The sequence below is a fragment of the Acanthopagrus latus genome, chromosome 7 (assembly GCF_904848185.1).
Source record: "Acanthopagrus latus isolate v.2019 chromosome 7, fAcaLat1.1, whole genome shotgun sequence".
Classification (NCBI taxonomy): Eukaryota; Metazoa; Chordata; class Actinopteri; order Spariformes; family Sparidae; genus Acanthopagrus; species Acanthopagrus latus.
The window spans coordinates 20,998,679-21,019,625 of NC_051045.1; the positions used below are offsets into that span (position 1 = coordinate 20,998,679).

A 20,947-nucleotide genomic window follows, 5' to 3' on the forward strand; every position below is an offset into this window, starting at 1 on the left:
GTTGGCAGCAAATGTTTCTCCAAACCAGATTCTCAAGGTCATGTTAATGACCTGAATTTACTATCAGGAGGTGCAGTTACAGGCGAAAAGGCTGCCAAGCCAGTGACCACAGCTCAAGACTTTGTTTCAACATCAGTAAGTGTGAAACAACAGTATCATTTTCAACAAGGGGCCACAGCATTGGAATATTTGAAAACATGCCACAGCTGGATATTTTTAAGGAAACCTGGGGACGATTTCCAGCCAGTTTGTGCTGAACAAAAACATGCTGACCAACTGTTTTCTTGTGCCTAAACCAAAGCATAACCTAAACACAGTGTTTTCACTACACAAAATTAGAAATTAAACCTAGAAACGTACATTGCCAAAATTTATCCTGGCGATTGGGTTGCAAGATTCTTAGTTTCTGTAAAATGTAAATGGGTGGAAAAGTGCTTGAACTTCCAAAACCAGTGGCACTAAAATTAGGACAGGCCAATTTCTGCTCTATATGTGAGTATATGATACATTGACAGCATAGAATTAAGAGATATAGGGGCACTAAGTGGAGATATGGGAGATAGAAAAAAATGAGAGATGGGAGGAGAAGGTCAGAGATGTTGAGGCCTGAGGGGAGAAAAACATGGCAGCAAGAGAACACATATGGAACATACCATATCTATTATAGACAGTACATCTGTTTACAGATAGGGTGAGACAGTAGAAGAAAGGAAAAAAATGGAAGTCCCTCATTCTGCATCTCTACTGCTTTAATACTGTGGTAATTAGAGCGGTGGTTAACAAGACAGTCACTGTAAATAAATCAGCATTTTAAAAACATCCCATAAATTGTAAAAAAAAACAAAACAAAACAAAAAAAACATTAAAATAATCCACAGACGATCAGGGACAAGCAACATTTGCAAGGATCAAACATTTCATGCAGTGATTTTGTAAGATATTTGATACTTGTGCACATTAACTGTTTGTTCCAAAGTGAAATATTCACTGAAAAAAGACAAGAAAAGAAAAGAAAAAACTACACCAACTTACAAAACAGTGTGGAGTAGAAAGTAAAAACTAGCTATGGCACATTTTAAGACAGCAGTTAACTGAAATGGCAACACATTTAAGGTCATTATTTTCCCATACCAAAATTTATAAATAACATTTTTGGCATAAAACTCTTAATATATATTATTTTCATGCCATTTCATGCATTTCCCAACGTTGTGGCACAATGCCCTTAATGCTGCTAATGTGTGGCATTTGCCAATAACTTATGAACACCTGTTACATTTGATACATGTTGGTTGATACTGAACATTTATGATTTGTCAAGCAGGATAACTAATTAAAGGTCTCTGTATAATAATATGAACACAGCAATTAAGACTCATATGCAGAATATATATTCTGTACAGGTCTCTTTTTTTTAAACTGACAATAAATATTAATGTGGAATTGATAAATACAAGGTGGGTAACATCCATGAAATGGGACTCACAGTTGATCAAGGCTTCAAAAAATGTCTGCAGGCAGTGACTAAGACACTTCAATGTTTTGCAAACGGTGGAGTCTGTTCGTGACATTTAGCAGGGCCGTAATGTGGGAAAAAAGGGGAAATTTCTGAAGTTTAAAACGACTAATTACAGATTAAATGCAATGTCCAGACTACTTGGCACCAAAATCATAGTTTAAAGCTCAAAGGGCATATAAGTATACTGTATGGTCACATGACTGGAGTAGTTCAGACACAGATTGGGCCCATTTTCATTGTTTAACGGGGGTTGCACTATTACTCAACATCCCAAAGTCTCTGGGGTTTGTTACCATGGGACAGAGCCTCGCTAGCTAATTCGCCATGCTTCTGGTCTCTATGCTAAGCTAAGCTAACCAGCTGCTTGTGATGGCTTCATATTTACTGTAAGACATCAACATGCTCTCAGCCTTTCCACTTATACTCAGTGAGACAAAAATGGCTCCCCAAATGTTTAATGATGTCACATTACATCATTTTTGGTTAATTATATTCTTTAAATATTCCGGTATCTCCAGCTGTAAGTTATCAGACTGACAATGAGCTTAAGAAGCTACATAGTGGGTGGGTAAAACTGTATATCATAATTGCTGTGACAGTCTCCAGCTGTAGCATAACACTGCCAAAGAGAGGGAAACATTGCGATGTGACTTGGTAGGGCCAACTTTAATTGCTAAAGGAAGTGTGTACGTGATGAGGCTACACTTGTAAAACATAGGTGAGTATTTGTGGGGTAGGTGGGGAGGTAGGGCTAACAGTGAGCACAGGATGTGTAAGCCATGTCGAGGCTATAGTTGCCTGATGGGGGGGAGGTTAAGGGTGTCCAGAGCGCTGTGGTAGAGCTCTCTCAAGGCTCTTAACAGATACAGACGACTAAACATCTGGTTGAAGAGATGAGGCAACGGCTCCTGGAGATAAAGGGAGAGACACAAACGATGAAAATGTTGCTAACCCCCGACTGAACTGTGGTTTTTAGTCAGTAATCGCATTCTGCTAGCGCCCAAAAGTCACCAGACAGGGCAATGGGTCATTAACACACTAACCTGTCGTGCAACATTAAGGGAACACACATTCATCCACAAAAACTCACTGTTGGAGTTAACATTTTTCTTTGCTAATAATTTGTCTTCGGTTAATAAATGAATACATTTATAGATAAACTGTACACAAGACCTACTTTATTTATAAACATGTATGAATATATAAAGTAAATAGATCCTCACCCCCAGCACATGGACTCTGTTGTAGTATGAGCTGAAGTCTTTACTGAGGGACACGAGGAATTTACAGATCTGAGAAACACAAATATGTTCACGAGTTGGAAAAAACAGCTTAACAACATTAATAATTTCTACTGAAGGTGCCCACTGAGCAATAATAAGTTCATGTCAACGCTCTCACCTGTTCAGTCTTAATATTGACTCTGGCCCCTCCCCCTTCACAGTCTATCGCTTGTCCTGATTGGTCCAACAGCTCAGAGAACGTAATGAGGTAATTGAACAGGAGAAGCCACTCGCCCTGGTCAAAACACAGAGATTGCACGAGAGGATTAACACTGAAGTCTTGCTGTGAGGAGAGTGTGTAGTCTAACAGAGACAACTTAAAACAAAGAAAAATCCAAACACAGCCTACAAGAGAATAAAGTGGTACCTCTTCTTTCAGAGCAGAGAAGTCTAGCTGGGAGCCTTCAGGGATTTCTGGGTACAGACCTGTAGATAAACAGTCAGACCAGATGCTGATTCACAGAATTCAACTTGTTACAAATCAGTACTATAGACATATTGAGTTGTTCCTCTGAGAACTTAAGTTCTCCGTGTGTATGTTAAAGCACTGCATGCATGCCGTTGCATCAGGCCGTTGTGTGTCCCCAACTTCAAAAGTCTCTTCTCTTATAAGGCCACACTCTGTGTTATAAACTGATATAATATTAAAAACTCTGAGTAGTGTGACAACCAAAACAAACTTGGACTTTGCTTGGCTCTGGCTAAGGTTGTTTGTGCAGGTGCACTGCAGTCACGGTTAGAAGTGTGAGCAGTAGTGCAGGAGTGCCAGGCCACAGCGGTCTAAATTATTGGTTGTTTGTGATGTTGATCAGCAAAATGAAACAAGAATATCTGGCGGATCACAACTCTCACCCTTCTCCACTCCTCTCTCGTAGCTGTCGAACAGAGTGTGCAGTCTGGCACAGTTGTACATCACGAACACCCCTCCTCTGGGACCTTTGGTGGACACGCCTCCTTCCCTCTGGACGTCCAATGTCACCTAAACAGACAGCCATCAATCATTCTGACTCTACTATTAACAAGAGGAGACAGTCATGATCACCTCTTGGTTCACACAGAAACTGATGACAGACAACCTCATCAAGTCAAACACAGTCGTCTTATTTATTCAATGCGACACACGTGGCACATGATGACTTACAGGACTTGTGTGGACAGTTGACAGCAGCTCAAATCTGACAGTGGCAGAGGTCATGACCCTGATGATGTCATCCCACGTCTGACCTACAAGAGGATGAGCAGGAGGTGTTTCACTCCAGTTAATCACTTCATCTAAAGGTTATTTATAACAGCCAGGAGCATACGATTACAATGACAGTCCACATAAATACACACACTTATTTATGTTTACACACACCTTCTACTTGATCTCCATACTTCATCTCTGACGCCTCCTTCATCTGGCCTCTTCTCAGCCTTGAGGAGAGGAGAAAGAAACAGTAGAAGCCTCAGTTGCACAGACAGCTGCGCTAAAAATACACAGCCTCAACACAGAGAGGAAGAAAAGCAACATCAACGCCCACTAGCGTTCTTTTAATTTATTTTAATTAGAACTGCATTTTACAGCGCAGGGAAGATCCTCGCTAGAGTGACGTTTGTGTTAAAAACCATCTGTCTGGTGGAGACGTGCAGAGGGCGAGTGGAAGCAGAGAAGAGAGGGGGGAGGAGGACGTGCAGGAAAGAAAGTGGAGACACACCAAAAAACAAAAAAAAAAACAGAAGGACTGTAATGATGAGAAGCAAGAAAAGAGACAATCCTGTAGACAAGTGATGCGTCTTACTGCAGGTACTGTGCAGCACTGAGGTGAGAACCAGGTGTCTTCACAGGCCCACACACCAGATGTCTCTGCAGACACACAGCAGAACCGGTAAAAATAGGGACACAATGCAATACATGATTGTGTGTGCGAGTGTCTGTGATTACCTGTGTATGTGTCGCTCCAGTGGCTCTCCACAGCACCGCTATCTGCTGCTGGCGGAACTCATCCTGACAGGAAGTCACATGTAACGCAGTTGCCATGGCTACCTAAAAAGGAGGCAGCAAGGATATACAAATCAGTGCTTTTTTGTCTGTTTTTAATGAGAAATTGTTGATGTTGCATTGTATACTGCTGGATTGTGCGTGCGTGTGTGTCTCACTGAGCAGTCGGCTGTGGCGAGGTCCAGTTGGGCCAAGTGGGAAACACTGTCGCTGTGAACTGAAACAGACACCAACAATGTCTTACCAGGAACTATTCAGTACCAACTATCTGTTAACCTACAGATCTTTTCTTCACTAAAAGGTATAGTAACACATGCAACACTGCCAATTTATTTAAGGAGTAGTTCAATGTTTTGAGAGATCTTGCGCTCATATCTGTCCATTAAAACTTCCCTGTGGAAGTTCTGTAAAGTCAGGGCGAATCCATCAAACCCAACTTTGTGTAAAAGCAGTTTTCTGACGTCAGACATCAATGGCAGCACCCATAGGGAGGGGGAAGGATGTATTTGTAGACAAACGTTTTTGTATTAGGCTACTGAATGGAATATTTGGACACATTTTTAAGAATAACATTGCCATAAAATAACACATGTAATGGCATCTGTTACCATGTGTTGTGTCCCTGTCTCTATTTTGTTTAGAATGTAAGGAGGCTGCTCTGCTGAGGGTTCAGTTGTGTGTGTACTTGCCAAAGTGACATAATTTTGTCACAGTCAGCCAAGTTATTGTTCTCATTATGTGCCCTGCAACTAGAACACTGAAGACTTATACACAGTAAAAATGACCAAGCATTGAATAGTCAAAATTAATTAATATAAAAAAACCTTTGTGGCCTAACCTGTGCAGGTACCAAGGCTGGGGTCGTATCCCAGCAGCCCCTCCTCCTGGAACACTCGTTTCAGGTTAACCCGGAGCGCTCCCTCGTTCTCCCCCTCCTCTGCCTTCCTCCCTCCTCCTCCGCTGGTTCTCCTGCCTCTTTCTGATTCCCTCTCTCTGTAGGTGGAGTTCTCCAGCGCCTCCTGAATCTTCTCCTCTCGCTCCTTGTTGGTCCAGTTGGCTGGGGCTGTTGGCCAATCAATTCCCAGAGATCGGAGAAAGGTGATGATGTCGCTGTCTTCAGGAAGCGTGGGGCAATAGGACACTGCGAACCTGAGAAAGATGACAAGATATGTACCATTCACAACAGCATTATCAGTCTCTGGCTGCAACAAACAAGTATATTTTAAACAACTCATCTTTTTTTTTGATGATTAAACATGTCAGCATATTCTGAAAAATACCAACTTTAAACTTGATTTTTGCTCTCCAAAAACCTGTGGGTGTCAAAACAGCAGCTATGTCCACTAGAGTGAACCCACGGACTCACCCCTGTCTCCTCAACAGCTCCCCCATGTGGTCAGCCAACAGAACCGTCCTCAGCTGGCCCAAAGTCAGTGTATCAGGGGTGGGTGTGCTGGGTTTAGGATGCAACGCAGGGCAGTTCAGCACCACACAGCCTTGCCTCTGACTGGAGGGCTTCAGGTACTCTGTGGCCCCTCCTGCCAGGACGGCCCTGAAGGCTGCGGCCCGATCCACCCTCACCCTCAGCCCCTCGCACATGACCTCCCCGCCAGCCACAGGGAGGACCCCACTGCCACGGAGCGACAGGACCCTGGACATCACTGCTGGTGGGACCTGGATAAATTGAAGGATTGATTAGAGACTCATACACACAAACGCATGGACCAAAGTATGTGAGAGTATGCAAGATGAGTAATACATGAGAGAAAAATACTGAAATTCAGGTCATTACATACGCATCTAAACTGAGTATAATACTTCAGTTAATATTGTTAACTAAAAAGCTAAACTAGTATTGTGAAATTGGCATTTTGACATTTGCAACTAGTATATTGTTCATTACTAAGAAACAGTAAAATTGTTTGTTTTAGGGTTGAATTTTAATTTTTTTTTTGCTCTTACCTTAAGGGGCTCTGTGTAAGAATTTTAGTTGAAAACATTTCATTATTAATTAAAATTTAACAGAATATGAATAAATAGACTTTTTTTTACAGTATATCTGTGTATTATGTTGCAATATATCTACTAAAGTAAGCTTGTTAACCAGTTAGGCCGTGCCCATCCTGGTCCAAAGCTCCTACCCTAGTGGATTAAATATTAACACGTCCCTGGTTCTCCAAGCTCCCATCCATATCACTAGCTGCACGGCTAACTCAGTTTACTAGCTAAGGGTGGCTACATATAGCAGCAGTTAGCGGGTAATCTGGTCATATGATGCCTGCTGTTTTGAATATGAATTTGACAGGTGGCCTCTTCTCCTATATTGGCACCTTTAAGATATGGATTAAAAACATAACACTCACGCATGACACTGTTAGGACAGTATCAGATGTACTTCAAAACCCCATTCAAGTTCATAATGAAACATAAAAATAATTGATGAACTTCCTCCTACACCAGCATGCAGGAACACGCCCACAGGTGTAACGTGCCAGCTGTGGGGGCAGAAAGATGCACGTGTACAGGTCATTTTTCTCTCTGACATTATCGCCATCAAATCTTGTCTAACGAGCCACTGAAGAGGCCTAACCAGCGTGCAGCTGCGCGCCTCTGTCTGACCCACATAACACGGCCACTCGTGGGTTAATGATTGCTGCCGCAGGCTCATAGTGTCTGGTCGATCATGATGGGGCAAAGCCAGCGAATGAGGCTGAGCAGCTCAGGATATTTGGGCATCAATCAGACATATTCGTGTTAAGGCTTCAGGTGTCACTGATCAGAGCCAGTTGAATGGTTGAGTGGACGCAGCAGATGGTCCCCCTCCGTCCTCAGCTCCTATTGGCCGAGTCACGTTTCTTTTAAATATCACTGCGCTGGATCAAATATTAGCAAACACCTTCAGCAGCTCAACAGAGACCCATTCTGCTCAGTGGATGAATAAAATGTAGACTAACACCGGCTGTGTTACTAGCAACACGTGACCGTCCCCAACACGGGCTTCTCCAGCTGAGAGCCCCTCATGGTAGCGACACTTGTGCTAGCTTGCTGCATAAAACACCGCGAAATGAGCATTAACGACGTTAAAGAGATGACAGACCCCGCAGGTTATCAGCCAAACCAACCTGCCCGTCCGCATACAGCGTGTTGAGCATCGTGGTCGGCGACAAGAAGTCCCTGTTACGCAGATTTTTAGAGCTGCTCTCCTTGAACCAAAGCTTCTCCGGGTCGGGGAATATCCTCTCGCCGTTCTCCCGGCTCGAGTCGGAGACATTTTCGCGCTTCCCCCGGAGTGCGGAGCTCAGCGCCCGGACGGTGGGAGTGATCCGGAGGGGCGAAGACTCCTCGATGTTCTCCATCCCCACTCCAGACACTGACAGGTGAGCTGACTACCAGGCTATCAACACATCCACACCCTGCTCATATCTTCTGTCCAAACGCCGTCACGCTGGTCGGTGCTGGTGCGGGCTGTGCTAAGCTTCAACACGGCCGTGTTACATGTAAGTTTCCAGCCGAACGACTGATCGCTGGTCGATGTCAGATATTGGCTGTAAAGGAGGACCGCATCGGCTGTTTTTGCTCGGCGGAACCACTGACATGTAATTCGTGTTTCTTCCGAGGTGAATTTCCGTGTTGGACCTACTGCTAATAGCGCCCTCTACTGTGTGGCAGAGTAACTGCAATCATCAGTATATGGCCAAATGAGGAGAAAAAACATGTCTAATGTGTTTGTTTACCTTACAAGCAGATCTTTGATGGGAAATTATTATTATTATTATTATTATTATTATTATTATTATTATTATACAGATTTTAGTAAAATTAAACGGAAGGCCATCTAAATACTAGTCAACCTGTTCTGATGACTTGCTGTCTGAAAGAATGATGAAGTTCACTACAGGACATCAGTGACCGTCTTCACAGAAGCCCTGCTGTTATGACCCATGGTTTTGGAATAAGATCTCCAGCATATGGGTGGTTTAATGTCCTCGTACATATGGCCATGTTGTGTACATGCAACATTAAATGTCATGTCAATTGTGTGCTGTGCCACAAGTAATATAGGCACAACTGCTTCTACTCACAATAATAATGGCACAGAAAGTGACCTTCCCTTGTGGGTTTTAAATGTCTGACAGTTGCAGCTGTCAGATATTTAATTTAATCACAAAATTGCAGGATATTTTGCAGCTCGTCTCAAACAAGACGTACTGTATACTGCCTTCTGTCCCAAGTTTGTCAAACAAAACATGCAACGAGAAAGGAGAGGTTTCCTTCCCAAAGCCCAACCAAGGTTTTTCATAATCATCCAACCAAAATATTTTAGCATAAATGGAGGACATTTAAGTTAAAAAAAAAAAAAAAAAAAGGGAAGAAGGGGGAAAAAAAGCCAAAAGTATATCCCACATCCATGTAGACAGGGCAGTATATAGAGCTGGAGTTACAGTTATTTTATTGGTTTATCAACAGAAAGCAGTCACACTGATTCCAGTTTCCAAATATAAATATTTGCTCCCTGCAGAGCAAATATTTATAAACTGTACACTGAACTTTCCGGTATACAGTTTTATACTAGAAGGCTGTTCATAAATGAATCCGTTGAAGGTGGAGGTTTGTCTGAACTTGAACTTGGTGTAAGCACACGCTAACTTCGTAACATCACAACTACTGTGGTTCAATATGCAAACTAACACAGGTGTGATGTGGGAAACTGAAAAGTTCAGCGCTCACACACTGAGATCAGACTTCAGAATTTGTAGTGTGTGATCGTGAAATAAAATAGCATTTGTTTTATTGCAGTGCTTTAATATGACTATGCCTTGTTGTGGTATAATTAATCGTAAAATAATACAATCTCAACATTGTTATGTTTAAAACTAATTTGAAAGGAATGATTGATTTACGTTCCGCGAGGACCTGCCCTAGCCTGCGTTTTGATTGGCTCGCCCTAACCTTACCGACGAGGTAATAAACACGAGCCAATCAGAAGCGGAGTAGGGCGAGCCTCGGTGAATGCGGGTGGGGGGTGTTTGTTCGTGATAACAACAACCGATAAGGAGGTCACGTCGCCAAACGGTCCCATTTTGTGACATTCTTGTCGGGTTTACGCACCGAAACTGTGTCATGGCCCCAGAACACGTCCGCAGTTGTAATGCGAGCTAGCGGATATACGCTAATTCCGAGCCCGTCTTGTTCCGGCGCAGAAAAGTGACGTACCAAGCGCAAAGATACAAGGGAGCTGTTTGTAATAAGTTGAAACGATCCATCGATACAGTTTTGCACGATAGCTGTGATGCACAACTGGCAGGAGAACGAAATCAAAGAACTTTTGACCATCCGGGCGTCGGAGGCGATCCGTCACCAGATCACGGGCACGGTGAAGGACTCTGCAGTTTACAGCAGGATGACCAAACTGCTGGCGGACAGGGGGGTGTACAGGACTCACATGCAGGTGATCAGCAAACTGAAGGCGCTGAGGAAGCAGTACTCCAAGTATCACCAGCAGAAGATCCGCTGCGGTGCCGACCGCGTCGACTGGCCGTTGTATGAGCAGTGCCACCGGGCTTTCGGGAAGGCCTCCTCCAGCAACCCGGCGAAACGAAAGCGGAGTCCCTCACCCCCCTCCGCGCCCTCTTCCCCACCGCCGCCTCTTCCTCCTCCTTCTCCGTCGGGCATCTGTGAGAAGCACGATGAGGTCGTAGTCAGCCTCTGGGACGAGGTCGAAGAGTCGGAGATGAACAAGCGTTTGGAGCCGGTGGAGGCTGAGGACGACGAGGACGAGCAGTACAGCCCATCAGAAGCCACAGAGCCCATCATCAGTAAGTGTGTGTGTGTGTGTGTGTGTGTGTGTGTGTGTGTGTGTGTGTGTGTGTGTGTGTGTGTCTGCTGTTCATGTGTGAGGATGCCTGGATGACCGCCAAGACCTGGTTGGTTTGACAGCAGTTCGTCAAATCCGAGGCTTGGAACAAATCCACGTCCAGGTTCAGAGTCCTTTCCAATCCGTCGTCAGAGCTGTTTTATGTAAGAGAGGCTGTGGTGGCTCAGCGTTGTTTACTGCACCGTCTCCTGCGTGCAGGCCTGCAAACGGTGTGTCAGGGGAAACTGCACATTCAGTGCTATGTTTAAAATACAGCAAAAACAAATGCCTGTTAGTACGCCTAAGATACTGTTTTAAATGCCCTCTGATTAGGATTAGGGCACAGGATGATTTGTCAGTGTGTCCTCCCATTGTCATGTGTAAAGATACACTCTAAAATTCTAATATTGTGAGCTGTTATTTATAATGTTCATGTAATGAAATAATGTAACAAATACTAATGTTAAAGAGTAGAAGCAGCAACTTTTCTCCCAACTGTACCTGTGAATGCTCCCATATTTTTTTTTTTTCACTATGTGAGGTAGCGATCACATGGTTTGTTAGCTTTAACTTTGAAATAACCCCCAATTTAATATGACGTTCTGCTCAATGATGTTCCTCCTCTTCAGGTGAAGCTTGAAGCTGATATTTGAGAAGAGTGATTAATATAGTGGTGCTAAACCAAAGTCATATGTTGTATATGGCTAATTATCCAAAGGGATGACCGTGGCATACACAAGTCATTGCTCTGATTGACGTCACCACGCTTTGTCCTTAAGAAAGGTGTGTGTGTGTGTGTGTGTGTGTGTGTGTGTGTGTGTGTGTGCGCGTGCATGCTACTTTCATCTTTTTTGATATTTAGCAATGAAGACTGAAGTGTTTTTGACTAGGGATGCACCGATTGGGTAAAATCTGTATCGTCAATGCCAGTACAAGAGCCCAAAACAACACTCAGCGTTCTGGGCCGATGCAGATTCTGATAAGAGGGCGTAGAGAAATTCCAGCCTGTTTACACACATTTTCAGCATTGATCCCTAAAATGTGGTTATCAGACACATGTGACAAAGGTATGTTACAGAGGCAGGATATTTTCCAGTGATCAGCTTTATTGTCGAAAATAACAGTGCACTAAAGAATAACATTTCAGTTCATTTCACATCAGTGCGCACTGGACAACGTGTATTCAGATACATCCTTTTATAGGCAAATATTGACCAGCCGATACATCTGCCAGGCCCTGAGCTATTGTAGGTACACAACAGATAAACATCAGCTACTACTGTTGGGCCTTGGCATCTTATTTGCAAATCGGCCACAGCGGGTCGTAAGGTGAACACAGGCTGATGCAGATGTTTGGCCAACATATCGGTGCCTCCCTAGTTTTTATCCAGATTTCGTCATAGTGCACACAGTGGTCAAGTATTAGCACACAAAAACATGACTGTCTCTTTATGTTTAACTCCTTTTTCATCTTCACTGTCAGACCATCAAACTGACCACCAGTGGAGGAAACGCACAGACCAGTCAGGTAAACGCATGAATGCTTCCTGCTGTTTACTGATGTCACATAAGATTTCAATCACAGCCTGTGTATTTAAATGATTACAAGTCTTAAACTCTTGTTGAACACTAGTAATGGAAAAGGTGTCACTAGCCTCTTTAGATAGAAAAGGCGGCAACGTGCTGCCCTGTCTGTCCAAAACAGAGGTGTAATATTCCTCCTTTTCCAAAAGCCGCCACTGGGGTAGGTAAACATGTGATGTGAAGCACGAAGTTGGGCAGTGAACAGTGACAATGAATTTGTCTTCAAAAATAAAAGCTTTACAGTGCACCCCATTGGAGTTTAGAACTGGGTTCTTAGCGTTGGGGTTCTGACTGCTGTAATCAGCTGTTTCCTGGTTTTAAAACTCCCCGGCTGTAAGTCGCACAACAGTGCAGGTCATCGACACCTCCGCCCATCTCACACAATTACCGTCACATTGACGCCTCGGATTTAGATAGCAGTCGAGGCGGAAATAAGTGTACCCTCCGAGGCGGCAAATTAGCGGACCAAAACAGACCCTCAATTTACCGCCCTCTGTCTAAATCTGCGGACCTAGCGGCTAAAAGGACGGCCAAATTGGCGGCTTGCTGCCCAGTATAAAAACAGCTGCTGTTCTTGCACTTACTGACGAATTTGCTCTCTTTTTCCTAGTGCACAAAGTCCCAGCAAAGAGGAAGAAAGCCTCAATGATGGACAGCGTCACCACGCTGGTGTCTGCGACAGTCGCCCAGCTCCGAGAGATGGACGCCGCCATGCAGGCGCAGGAGGACGCCCGGCTACAGAGGCTGATGGACCACGAGAAGGAGATGCAGAACAATCTAATGAACCAGCTGGTTGCCATGCATGAACGGCTCAACCGAGAAAACCACGAGAGACACATTGAACTCGTGGACACAATACTCTCTAGGTTACCTTCACCTTCACCATCGTCAGGTCTGTGACTGGCGCTTCCTGTGTGAGTGATGACGATGTGCCGCAGGGTTAGTGAGGTGGGGGGAGCAATTCAGGCTCTCTCTCCCGCCAGCTGACGAGTGCCTAAGCCCACATTCATTTTTGTTTTTACCATATTCTTTAAAAACTGTAAGGAAAGAAAAGTCACTGAAAGCATCTCAGCTTTAACCTCGACTCTGCTCACACAGGTCTCCGTTACACTACACGCCCTGGTTAACCCTTGAACAACACCAACGTGAACTGACAAAATAAAGGCACGATGACAAAACACTAAAAGAAGACATGAACACTGCACGATGACAGCCAACTGTAGCACTATTTTAACACTTCTAGAAATATTTGGTGAAACGTAATTTTTTTATTTATTTATTTATTTTCCCCATGCAAAATGAAAACTAGACTGGCACTCAGAGCACACATCTCAACCAAGGACCAATCAATTGAGTACAATCCAGTATCAAACTCGAGAGCCCAAAGTTTTAAACCATCCATAAGTGCTTAACCAAGATTTAAACTCATGACGTCTTATCTCACATGTTAAGGAAACTGAACCAGATCCTAGATCCATTCCTTCAGCCAAACATTAATGGGGGTCTGTTCTGGGCCGAGACATACCGTCTATCCAGGATTTGTGGAAATCTGTTTGGTTGCTTTGGTGTCGTCCTGGTGACAAACCCACCAGCAGGCAAATGAACACGTCCAAAACACAAACCTCCTGGCAATACACATTTTCAAAACAAAAGTCAAAGCATTTATAACTATAAATTAAACTGGCTCTCTGGACCGTGAATTGGTGGATGTTTACTCTTATTAAAAGTAACGTATAGCATAGCGAAATTCTAACCAATAATATAAAGATGTATTCTTACATATTATGGGTGTCACAATTTTTAAATGGAGAATTGATCTAAGTGAATGTTCACAATCAAATGCATCATTGACGAGTACTGAACTAAACTGATAACACTGTCAAAAAATCCTTGACTGATTCACTTTAAGATTTAGTTCAGACAGGTTTGATAAAATGAAAGTCAAATCAAATAATAGATCAGGAAAATCATGACACCCCTGTTACCCTTTTATATGACTCAAAATGTGCTTAAGAAAATCTCTGTGTGAATCAGAACATCAGATCTGAGTCATATTGGCTAAATATATGAATTTATGGTGTGGACATAACCTTCAGTTAACATGGCAGGAGACGTATGAGTCCCAAAGTCATGTGTGGACGGACGCACTTCTTCTTCTACCACCTGAATCTGTTGGTGTGAACACTGAACCACACTCCTCTGCAAAAGTAAAACCAATCACACCGACAGCTGCTGCTTTCTGCTGTAGGAAAGTACTGACTAAGTATGTCCTCTCAGAAGGAGAGGAAACCAAAGAAACCTATATATATATATGTACACCTCTGTAACACTTCAGTAGAAAAAAAACACTGCTCTTCAGTGGATTCCTGTGTGTAGCACAGGTCATAAATACGGTATGTGATGCACATTGTAAGAATAATCCGCGCAGTAAAATTCAGAGGGTTTCAGAAATATTCATTCAGCCAGTCAGTCTGACTTTATTTGGATAGCACTTCTCATTCACAAGGCAATCAGTAACCCAAATACAGATAGTCATGGACAGAACAAAGGCCATTTAGGAACATAAAATACACATCAGCTCAGTAGCAGACATGCAGCCACCGCAGAGAAACTTTTAAGCTTGGTGTAATGTGTGCTCTCTTGCCGGTCCTAGTCAACACGCATGCAGCACAAACATCCATTCAGAAATACTAAACACAGCAAAAAATGTGTCAGTAAATTAAAACGTATAAACCATACGATTTCCCGCGCTGATCCAGGAGTCATTCTTGGCTGACACGAAATTCCCGGTTGCGTTCACGGTCGTCAGCAATCCGGGAGAAAACGTGTCATTGAGGAAAAACACCTTCTGCATCACACTTCACCCAGTGCACCCGGTTATATCCTGTACATGTTCACAGCAGAGCATTAAACACAGACTATGCTGGTGTTGGTTTCACTTTCCATGTTGGTTTGTGAGAAACAAAACTGAGTCCACCTTGTGAGCAGTTAGACTTTGCTTGTATGAATCAGAACTGAGACTTTGGTTTTATACTTTTGGCTCTGTCAGCTGAGATGTTAAGTTTTATTGTAGATACTTTTATACTGTTATATACTGTTACAAGTGTGTTACTGTTTTACATTCATTGTTTTAACTTTTTTTATTTCATTGATGGAACAATAAAGTTTTCAATTTCAAACTGAGGCCACGAAATATAAAAGTGAGGATGTGATAAAGCGTTTGCGCTCAAGTGTCTTCTTCCTGACGAGGCGCTCGGTGTCGGTCTGACCAGGATGTGCTGTGCATTGTGGGATGGAAACGGACCCCATAACCAGCTGGAGCTCAGAATCACAGCTGCATTATGGGTTCCGTTACAATCCCACCCACAAAGACAAGCTTCTGGTCCGCACTCGGGTCTGGTCGGGTCAACACGGCTGAAAGAAAAAGACACAGTCGTTAACAAGGGAGCAGTCGGATTGCCTCGGTAGGCCTGATCGACCAAAACAATCAGGTTTAATATGAAAGAAACAGTTTCGGTGACGTTATATCGCAGCCATCATTGATGAGTGGTCAATTTATAGTTGATTGAATGTTGATTTATTGGTTTTGTCACTGCTATCAAACTGAAATTCCTAAACCATTTATAAGCAATTGTAAAAGTTAATAAGCATAATTTGCAACTTTACAATTAACAATTGAGTAATAAATGCTTCCAGAAGCTCACAGTGTAATCACTTTTAACCAAAGCTTGATAAACTATCATTTTTACGATTATTATAAATTGAAGAGTTGTGTTTGTCACAGCTTTTCAAAGTAATGAAAACAAGCAGCGTGCGTTAAGAAGAAAAGTGGATATCTTTTAACCTTTTTATTTTGAAACCTAACCCTCCCTATCCTCAACCCTTCTGTAATTTGGGTAGACTGAGCCTTTAAACCCAATTTTCTGCAGCAGTCCATAACATCTTACATTTGTCCTCGACTCATCACAAACCATAGTTAAGTTGTATATAAATGCCACGTTCCTCCTCTCAGTGCAGCTTAACCATCCGTTACATTATTCAGACGACCTGCAGATGAGCGTTGTTTCCAATGTGGGACTCAGAAAGTTCAGTGACATAATTACGGCAGTAAAAACACCTCGACTTCCTCTGGCTCACTTTTGTTCTGTCCTCTCCGGTTTCTCAGTGCTGATACGACCTCATCTCAAAACAGCCCGTAATGATTCACATAGTGTGAAGACTGAGACTCTGTAAGATGTGGTTTGACATTTGAACTGAAAGGAAAATCAAAAGCTTTGACTTATAAATATATGTAATGTGAATATAGTGCTGAGCTAATCCGTACACTGGGGAAAATGTCAAATCGGATGAGTGGAACAGTTTGGAAAATTAATTAATTTGCTGTTTTGAATTTAGCTGAATTTGTGATTTATCAAAAACTAACTCTTAACTTTTACTCCTTGTTTCAACAGGGTTACAGTAGAGTAGGATTTTGGTGTAACCTAAAACAAGACAAAAACAACCCATCCCATATTTTTGATTTTGGGCCTTTGCAACGTAAATTTAAGCAAATCAGACCCTGCAGCTCACAGTTTCTGTATTTGAGTAAACTGTAAATACATCCACTGTAAAACCATCTTCCTAAATTCTGCAACTAAATAAAAGCTTAGAATAGTGAGCAGATTAATCTCCAAGGACGGGTTTTAAGGATCAAACCCCCTTAAAAGTCAAAAACTGTTATCATTATCAGCCTGATCTACACTAACATGCCTACAACTTACAGCTTCTTTTATGATACAGGAATACAAAAAAAAAAAAAAAGAAATCTAGGAAACTTAAACCAAATAAATTTGACATAAGAAAACAATAACATTTTGAGAAAGTCTAAAGGAAGATTTTGAAAGATTTCCCCAAATGAAAAACATCAACTTTTCTACAAGTTCATACTGCAGCAGGGAATGCACACCTATCACTTACAGTATCACACTTCATCTTGAAAAACCTGTTGGTTATCAACTGAAAGGAAAGCCAAGCGAGCCAGACGAGGCACGAGAGGTCAGCCCGACAAGGAAGAGCTGATAGAGCGATAAAGGGAAGGAGCGAGCTGTAGAGAAAAAATTAAGGAAGAGATTCACGCGGTAGGACTCTCCCTGTAGAGTTTAAAATTGCTTTTTTTTTTTTTTTTTTTTTTTACACCCCGACTGAAGGCTGCATCCATTACTCATGTCCTGAAAAGCTTCAGAAACCCTGAAAAAAAAAAATGGGAACTAGACCCTGAAAGAAAAGAGGCAGTTGGTGAAATAGATATAACAGAGGCTTGCTTTCACTTTGTCATCTGGACTTCAAGATTAATAAGAAAGCCCGGAAGACAAAAAAATGGAAACAAACACATTCAAGATGAGCCGTGAAAGACATTTTATGAGAGGAATGTGAGGACAAAGATTAAAAGTAATAAGTCAAAGAAGGAGAGAGACAGAGAGGGAGGAGTGGGGACACAGCAGAGAGAAAGCAAAGTGAAAGTGAACCAGGAGCTGCCAGGAACACTTCAAGAATCACAAAGAATGATTCACGGTTATGACACAGTTTGAAAAAAAAATAGTATAAAAGGATTCTCACCAACATCCCAGAGCAGTGTGTGTGTGTCCTCCTCTGTGGACCCGTCTGCCAACAGCTCTCAGTCCAAACTTCCTCTTTAAATACTCTAGAGATTCATTTCACTTTCACTTCTCCCGATCACACAAAACTCCTCCTTTCCTTCCTTTCTCCACTCCCCTCCTCAGCTCCTCTCCCCGGCTGGACACAGGCAAACAGCTGCCATCCTGCTTTTCACCCGGCGGCCCTCAGCTCCTTTCTTTGTGAGGGAGAGAAGCAGTCAGGTGTCATGTGAAGTTGCATTTCTCATCTCTCTCAGTTTATTAATTCAACCAGTACTGATTATATATACAATTATTATTATTATATATGATTGTTATATTCTCCTGTTTGAATATCTCACAGTAAAATCATTCATTGTTGTACGTATGAACAGCTTGACTGAGCTGGAAGTGACCGGTCTCTTTTCTAAGTGTGGCCCTTTCACAGTTCTAACATGACTGTCCTCGTTCACATCAAGATTAAAAGCAATGTACATTTCATAAAGGATCAATTCAGTCAACAGTTATTTTATACATGTTTATATATTGTGTTTGTTTTGTACCTGTTGAGGTTCTGACATTTAAAAACAGAAACAAATGACAAAACATCCCAGTGTATGACAGGTGTAACTGAAAATATTCAACCCTTAGAAATAAAAAAAAATCTGTTTGCATGAAAACTGACACTGTTTCTAATAAGAGAGATTTTGCCTACATGTCCTTTTTCAGCGCTATGAGCAAAGATGACAGATTCCATCTCTACGCCGGACATATAAAAAAGATCTGTGTGTGGCAAGATGGCATCGGAGGTGAGTGTGAAATCATACTGATCATATTAATTATATGATAATTCTTGGGGGGACTTTATTCCCTATATCAGAATCAGAAATTCCTTTATTACCTTTCCTCTGTTATTATTAACAGGGGAACAGCTGGAGGACAGTTCAACATAACCATTTACTATAATAACAGTAAAAAATAAACAATAAAATAAAAAGGTAAGAAGTCCTAGAGCAAACTACACGTTCCTATGAACGGATGTGTAGGTGTATTATAATTATTTTTGAAAGACAAAGTTAACACACACCAATTCAAAATAAAAAAAACCCAGCTGATTCAAATCCAAATTAGCACAATTTAAAAAGAGCAGAATAAAAGACAAACATATATATACAAATATGAGGAAAGGTCCATATTAATTAATTAATTAAAAACATTAATAATGATTGTTTTTTCAAGACATTTACTGAAAATCACTTGAAAACAATTTGTTTGTGATGTGGAATTAACTCTGCCAGGGTTTTTACATTCCTGAGACTATCAAGCAGTTTGTTCCAGCGCTGTGCTGTGTGTTGACTAAAAGCCACTTCTGTGTTTAGATCTTGCTCTGGCCACAACTCGCAGAATTAATAAATAGGAACAAATTATAATATATAGACAAATAATACGATATAATGCAAATATTATACTGACGTAGTCTGGCGTACAGCACTGATGAAATTAATAATTGTGATGTAGACAGGTCGTAGTGAATGTCTGTGCTTGGCACTGATGGACAGGGTGTAAATGATGCACATAAAGAAAAAGGCTGTACTGTGATGGTTTAACAGTGTTTCTTAATTAAAATATGTATAATTTAATTGTTTTTATTGTTGAATGTAAAGTGAATGTAAACCACCCCTTACAACTGGCAGCAGTAGTAGTTTTAGTAGTACGGGTATAGAAATAGTTGTAATACTGTTCTTGACACTTCACACTGATCATGATGGTGACGGCAGTGCGTCCAAGTACGTTTCAATTTGGTGACTTGCATGTGAAAAGAAATAAAATGGGTTTAATCTGGTTGAAAAGTGAGTTTTTAGACATGTAGATTGCAGAACTTTGGTTTCAGCTGCATTTCAGTCATAAGTAAGGACCTGCTTATCATTGAAATGTGAATAACTTGAAACAGGAGTTGTACGCACACTTGACACTTTGAAAATTGTAAATGTGTCAGTGGTGGTGGTAACTTTATTCCATGAATCACATGTAAAACCCTGATCTTTCCGTCGAGCTAATTGATTCTGCAATGTGACTCCCTCCCTGTGTGTTAATTAGAAACATCTGCAGCCACATGATGGATGATGTGAGACAGGTGTGACCAACAGAGGGTGACTGCAGGAGTCCCATCGGCCCGTCTGGGTTTCAGGCCTGGAAAGTCCGGTGGATTCTGCCACGGAGCACCTGATCCTCCCCGGAGACCTCCTCCAGCAGGCAGGAGGAAGGCAAGGTCATGTAAGGTGGAGAGAAGGTGGCCGCTTGTCGTCCGATGGAGGAAACCTGGCCGTCACTCCCACGCTTTGTCCTTGAAGGTACTTTAAATATTAACAGCTCAGCAGTTATGCAGCGTGTTGGGACTGAGTAGACTGGCAAACAAACAACTGCGTCTCTCAAGTAAAAAGAAATGAGAATCATTCCAAACTCATCGCTGAACTACAATCCAAACAATTTGATGAGTTTTTTAAAAGCAAAAATAAATTAATAAATCAAACACATGCAAGTAATTTCACTGTTTTCAGTGTAAAACATTTGTCATAGTTAAAGATCAATGTTTTGTTAAAAAATAAACTGAGGCATAGTCTAGCATTGATGTATTTATTCTTTTTAGCAGAAAAAAAAACATCCAAAATACAAATTTAGGTATGATCAGATTTCTGTTCTGGAATGTTTATACAAATTAAGCTAATTGGACACATTTAAACTTTATAATATTAGAAATGTTGTAAAACCAAAAATAAGTAATTGGGACATTTCATGGGGATGCCTATTTAAAACATTTACCCAATTCACCACTTTGTCTAAAGGTATAATGAATTTAAAATGACATATCATTAAATGTGCATTTTTTTAGTGACAATTTTTGTCATTATTCTATATTATTGAACTCTCGATGGGTCAGGTGCTGTTTTTGTTCTCACCCTACCATAACTCAGAGTAGAGGCCCGCTTTGCTCTAAGGTTTACAACTACAGATGTTAACATGTGGCTGCTATTCTGTTTATCAGGAGCTCTCTTCGTCTAAAGGCCAGTAAAAAAGTCACATAATGCACCTTTAAAGGCCGTTTATCTTTGACTT

General features: G+C 41.8%; 2 protein-coding genes and 1 long non-coding RNA gene across 3 annotated transcripts; 2 read left to right on the forward strand and 1 right to left on the reverse strand.

The window, feature by feature from the left end:
• Positions 1-728: 728 nt before the first annotated feature.
• dalrd3 (DALR anticodon binding domain containing 3) lies at positions 729-9,132 on the reverse strand. The gene is made up of 13 exons (XM_037105045.1): positions 7,906-9,132; positions 6,150-6,457; positions 5,622-5,932; positions 4,942-5,000; positions 4,727-4,828; positions 4,584-4,648; positions 4,160-4,218; positions 3,944-4,026; positions 3,655-3,781; positions 3,170-3,228; positions 2,921-3,037; positions 2,743-2,811; positions 729-2,427 (listed from the first exon to the last, which is right to left on the reverse strand). The coding sequence occupies exons 1-13, from the start codon at positions 8,137-8,139 to the stop codon at positions 2,308-2,310; spliced, it is 1,713 nt and encodes a 570-aa protein (XP_036960940.1). The 5' UTR covers positions 8,140-9,132; the 3' UTR covers positions 729-2,307.
• LOC119023255 lies at positions 4,943-6,305 on the forward strand. The gene is made up of 3 exons (XR_005076213.1): positions 4,943-5,084; positions 5,783-5,998; positions 6,167-6,305. It is a non-coding gene; the product is annotated as an uncharacterized LOC119023255 (long non-coding RNA).
• LOC119023254 lies at positions 8,023-15,438 on the forward strand. The gene is made up of 4 exons (XM_037105048.1): positions 8,023-8,160; positions 10,056-10,599; positions 12,121-12,165; positions 12,832-15,438. The coding sequence occupies exons 2-4, from the start codon at positions 10,074-10,076 to the stop codon at positions 13,119-13,121; spliced, it is 861 nt and encodes a 286-aa protein (XP_036960943.1). The 5' UTR covers positions 8,023-8,160; positions 10,056-10,073; the 3' UTR covers positions 13,122-15,438.
• The last annotated feature ends 5,509 nt before the right edge of the window (positions 15,439-20,947 follow it).

Excerpts from the sequence above, each read along its gene's own strand:
- dalrd3 (XM_037105045.1), bottom strand. The coding sequence starts at position 8,139 with ATGGAGAACATCGAGGAGTCTTCGCCCCTCCGGATCACTCCCACCGTC. Across the intron at positions 4,649-4,726 it reads CTGGAGCGACACATACACAG|AGACATCTGGTGTGTGGGCC; the intron begins GTAATCACAGAC and ends GTGTGTCTGCAG. Across the intron at positions 4,219-4,583 it reads AGTGCTGCACAGTACCTGCA|GCTGAGAAGAGGCCAGATGA; the intron begins GTAAGACGCATC and ends CCTCTCCTCAAG.
- LOC119023254 (XM_037105048.1), top strand. The coding sequence starts at position 10,074 with ATGCACAACTGGCAGGAGAACGAAATCAAAGAACTTTTGACCATCCGG. Across the intron at positions 10,600-12,120 it reads AGCCACAGAGCCCATCATCA|ACCATCAAACTGACCACCAG; the intron begins GTAAGTGTGTGT and ends CTTCACTGTCAG. Across the intron at positions 12,166-12,831 it reads GAAACGCACAGACCAGTCAG|TGCACAAAGTCCCAGCAAAG; the intron begins GTAAACGCATGA and ends TCTTTTTCCTAG.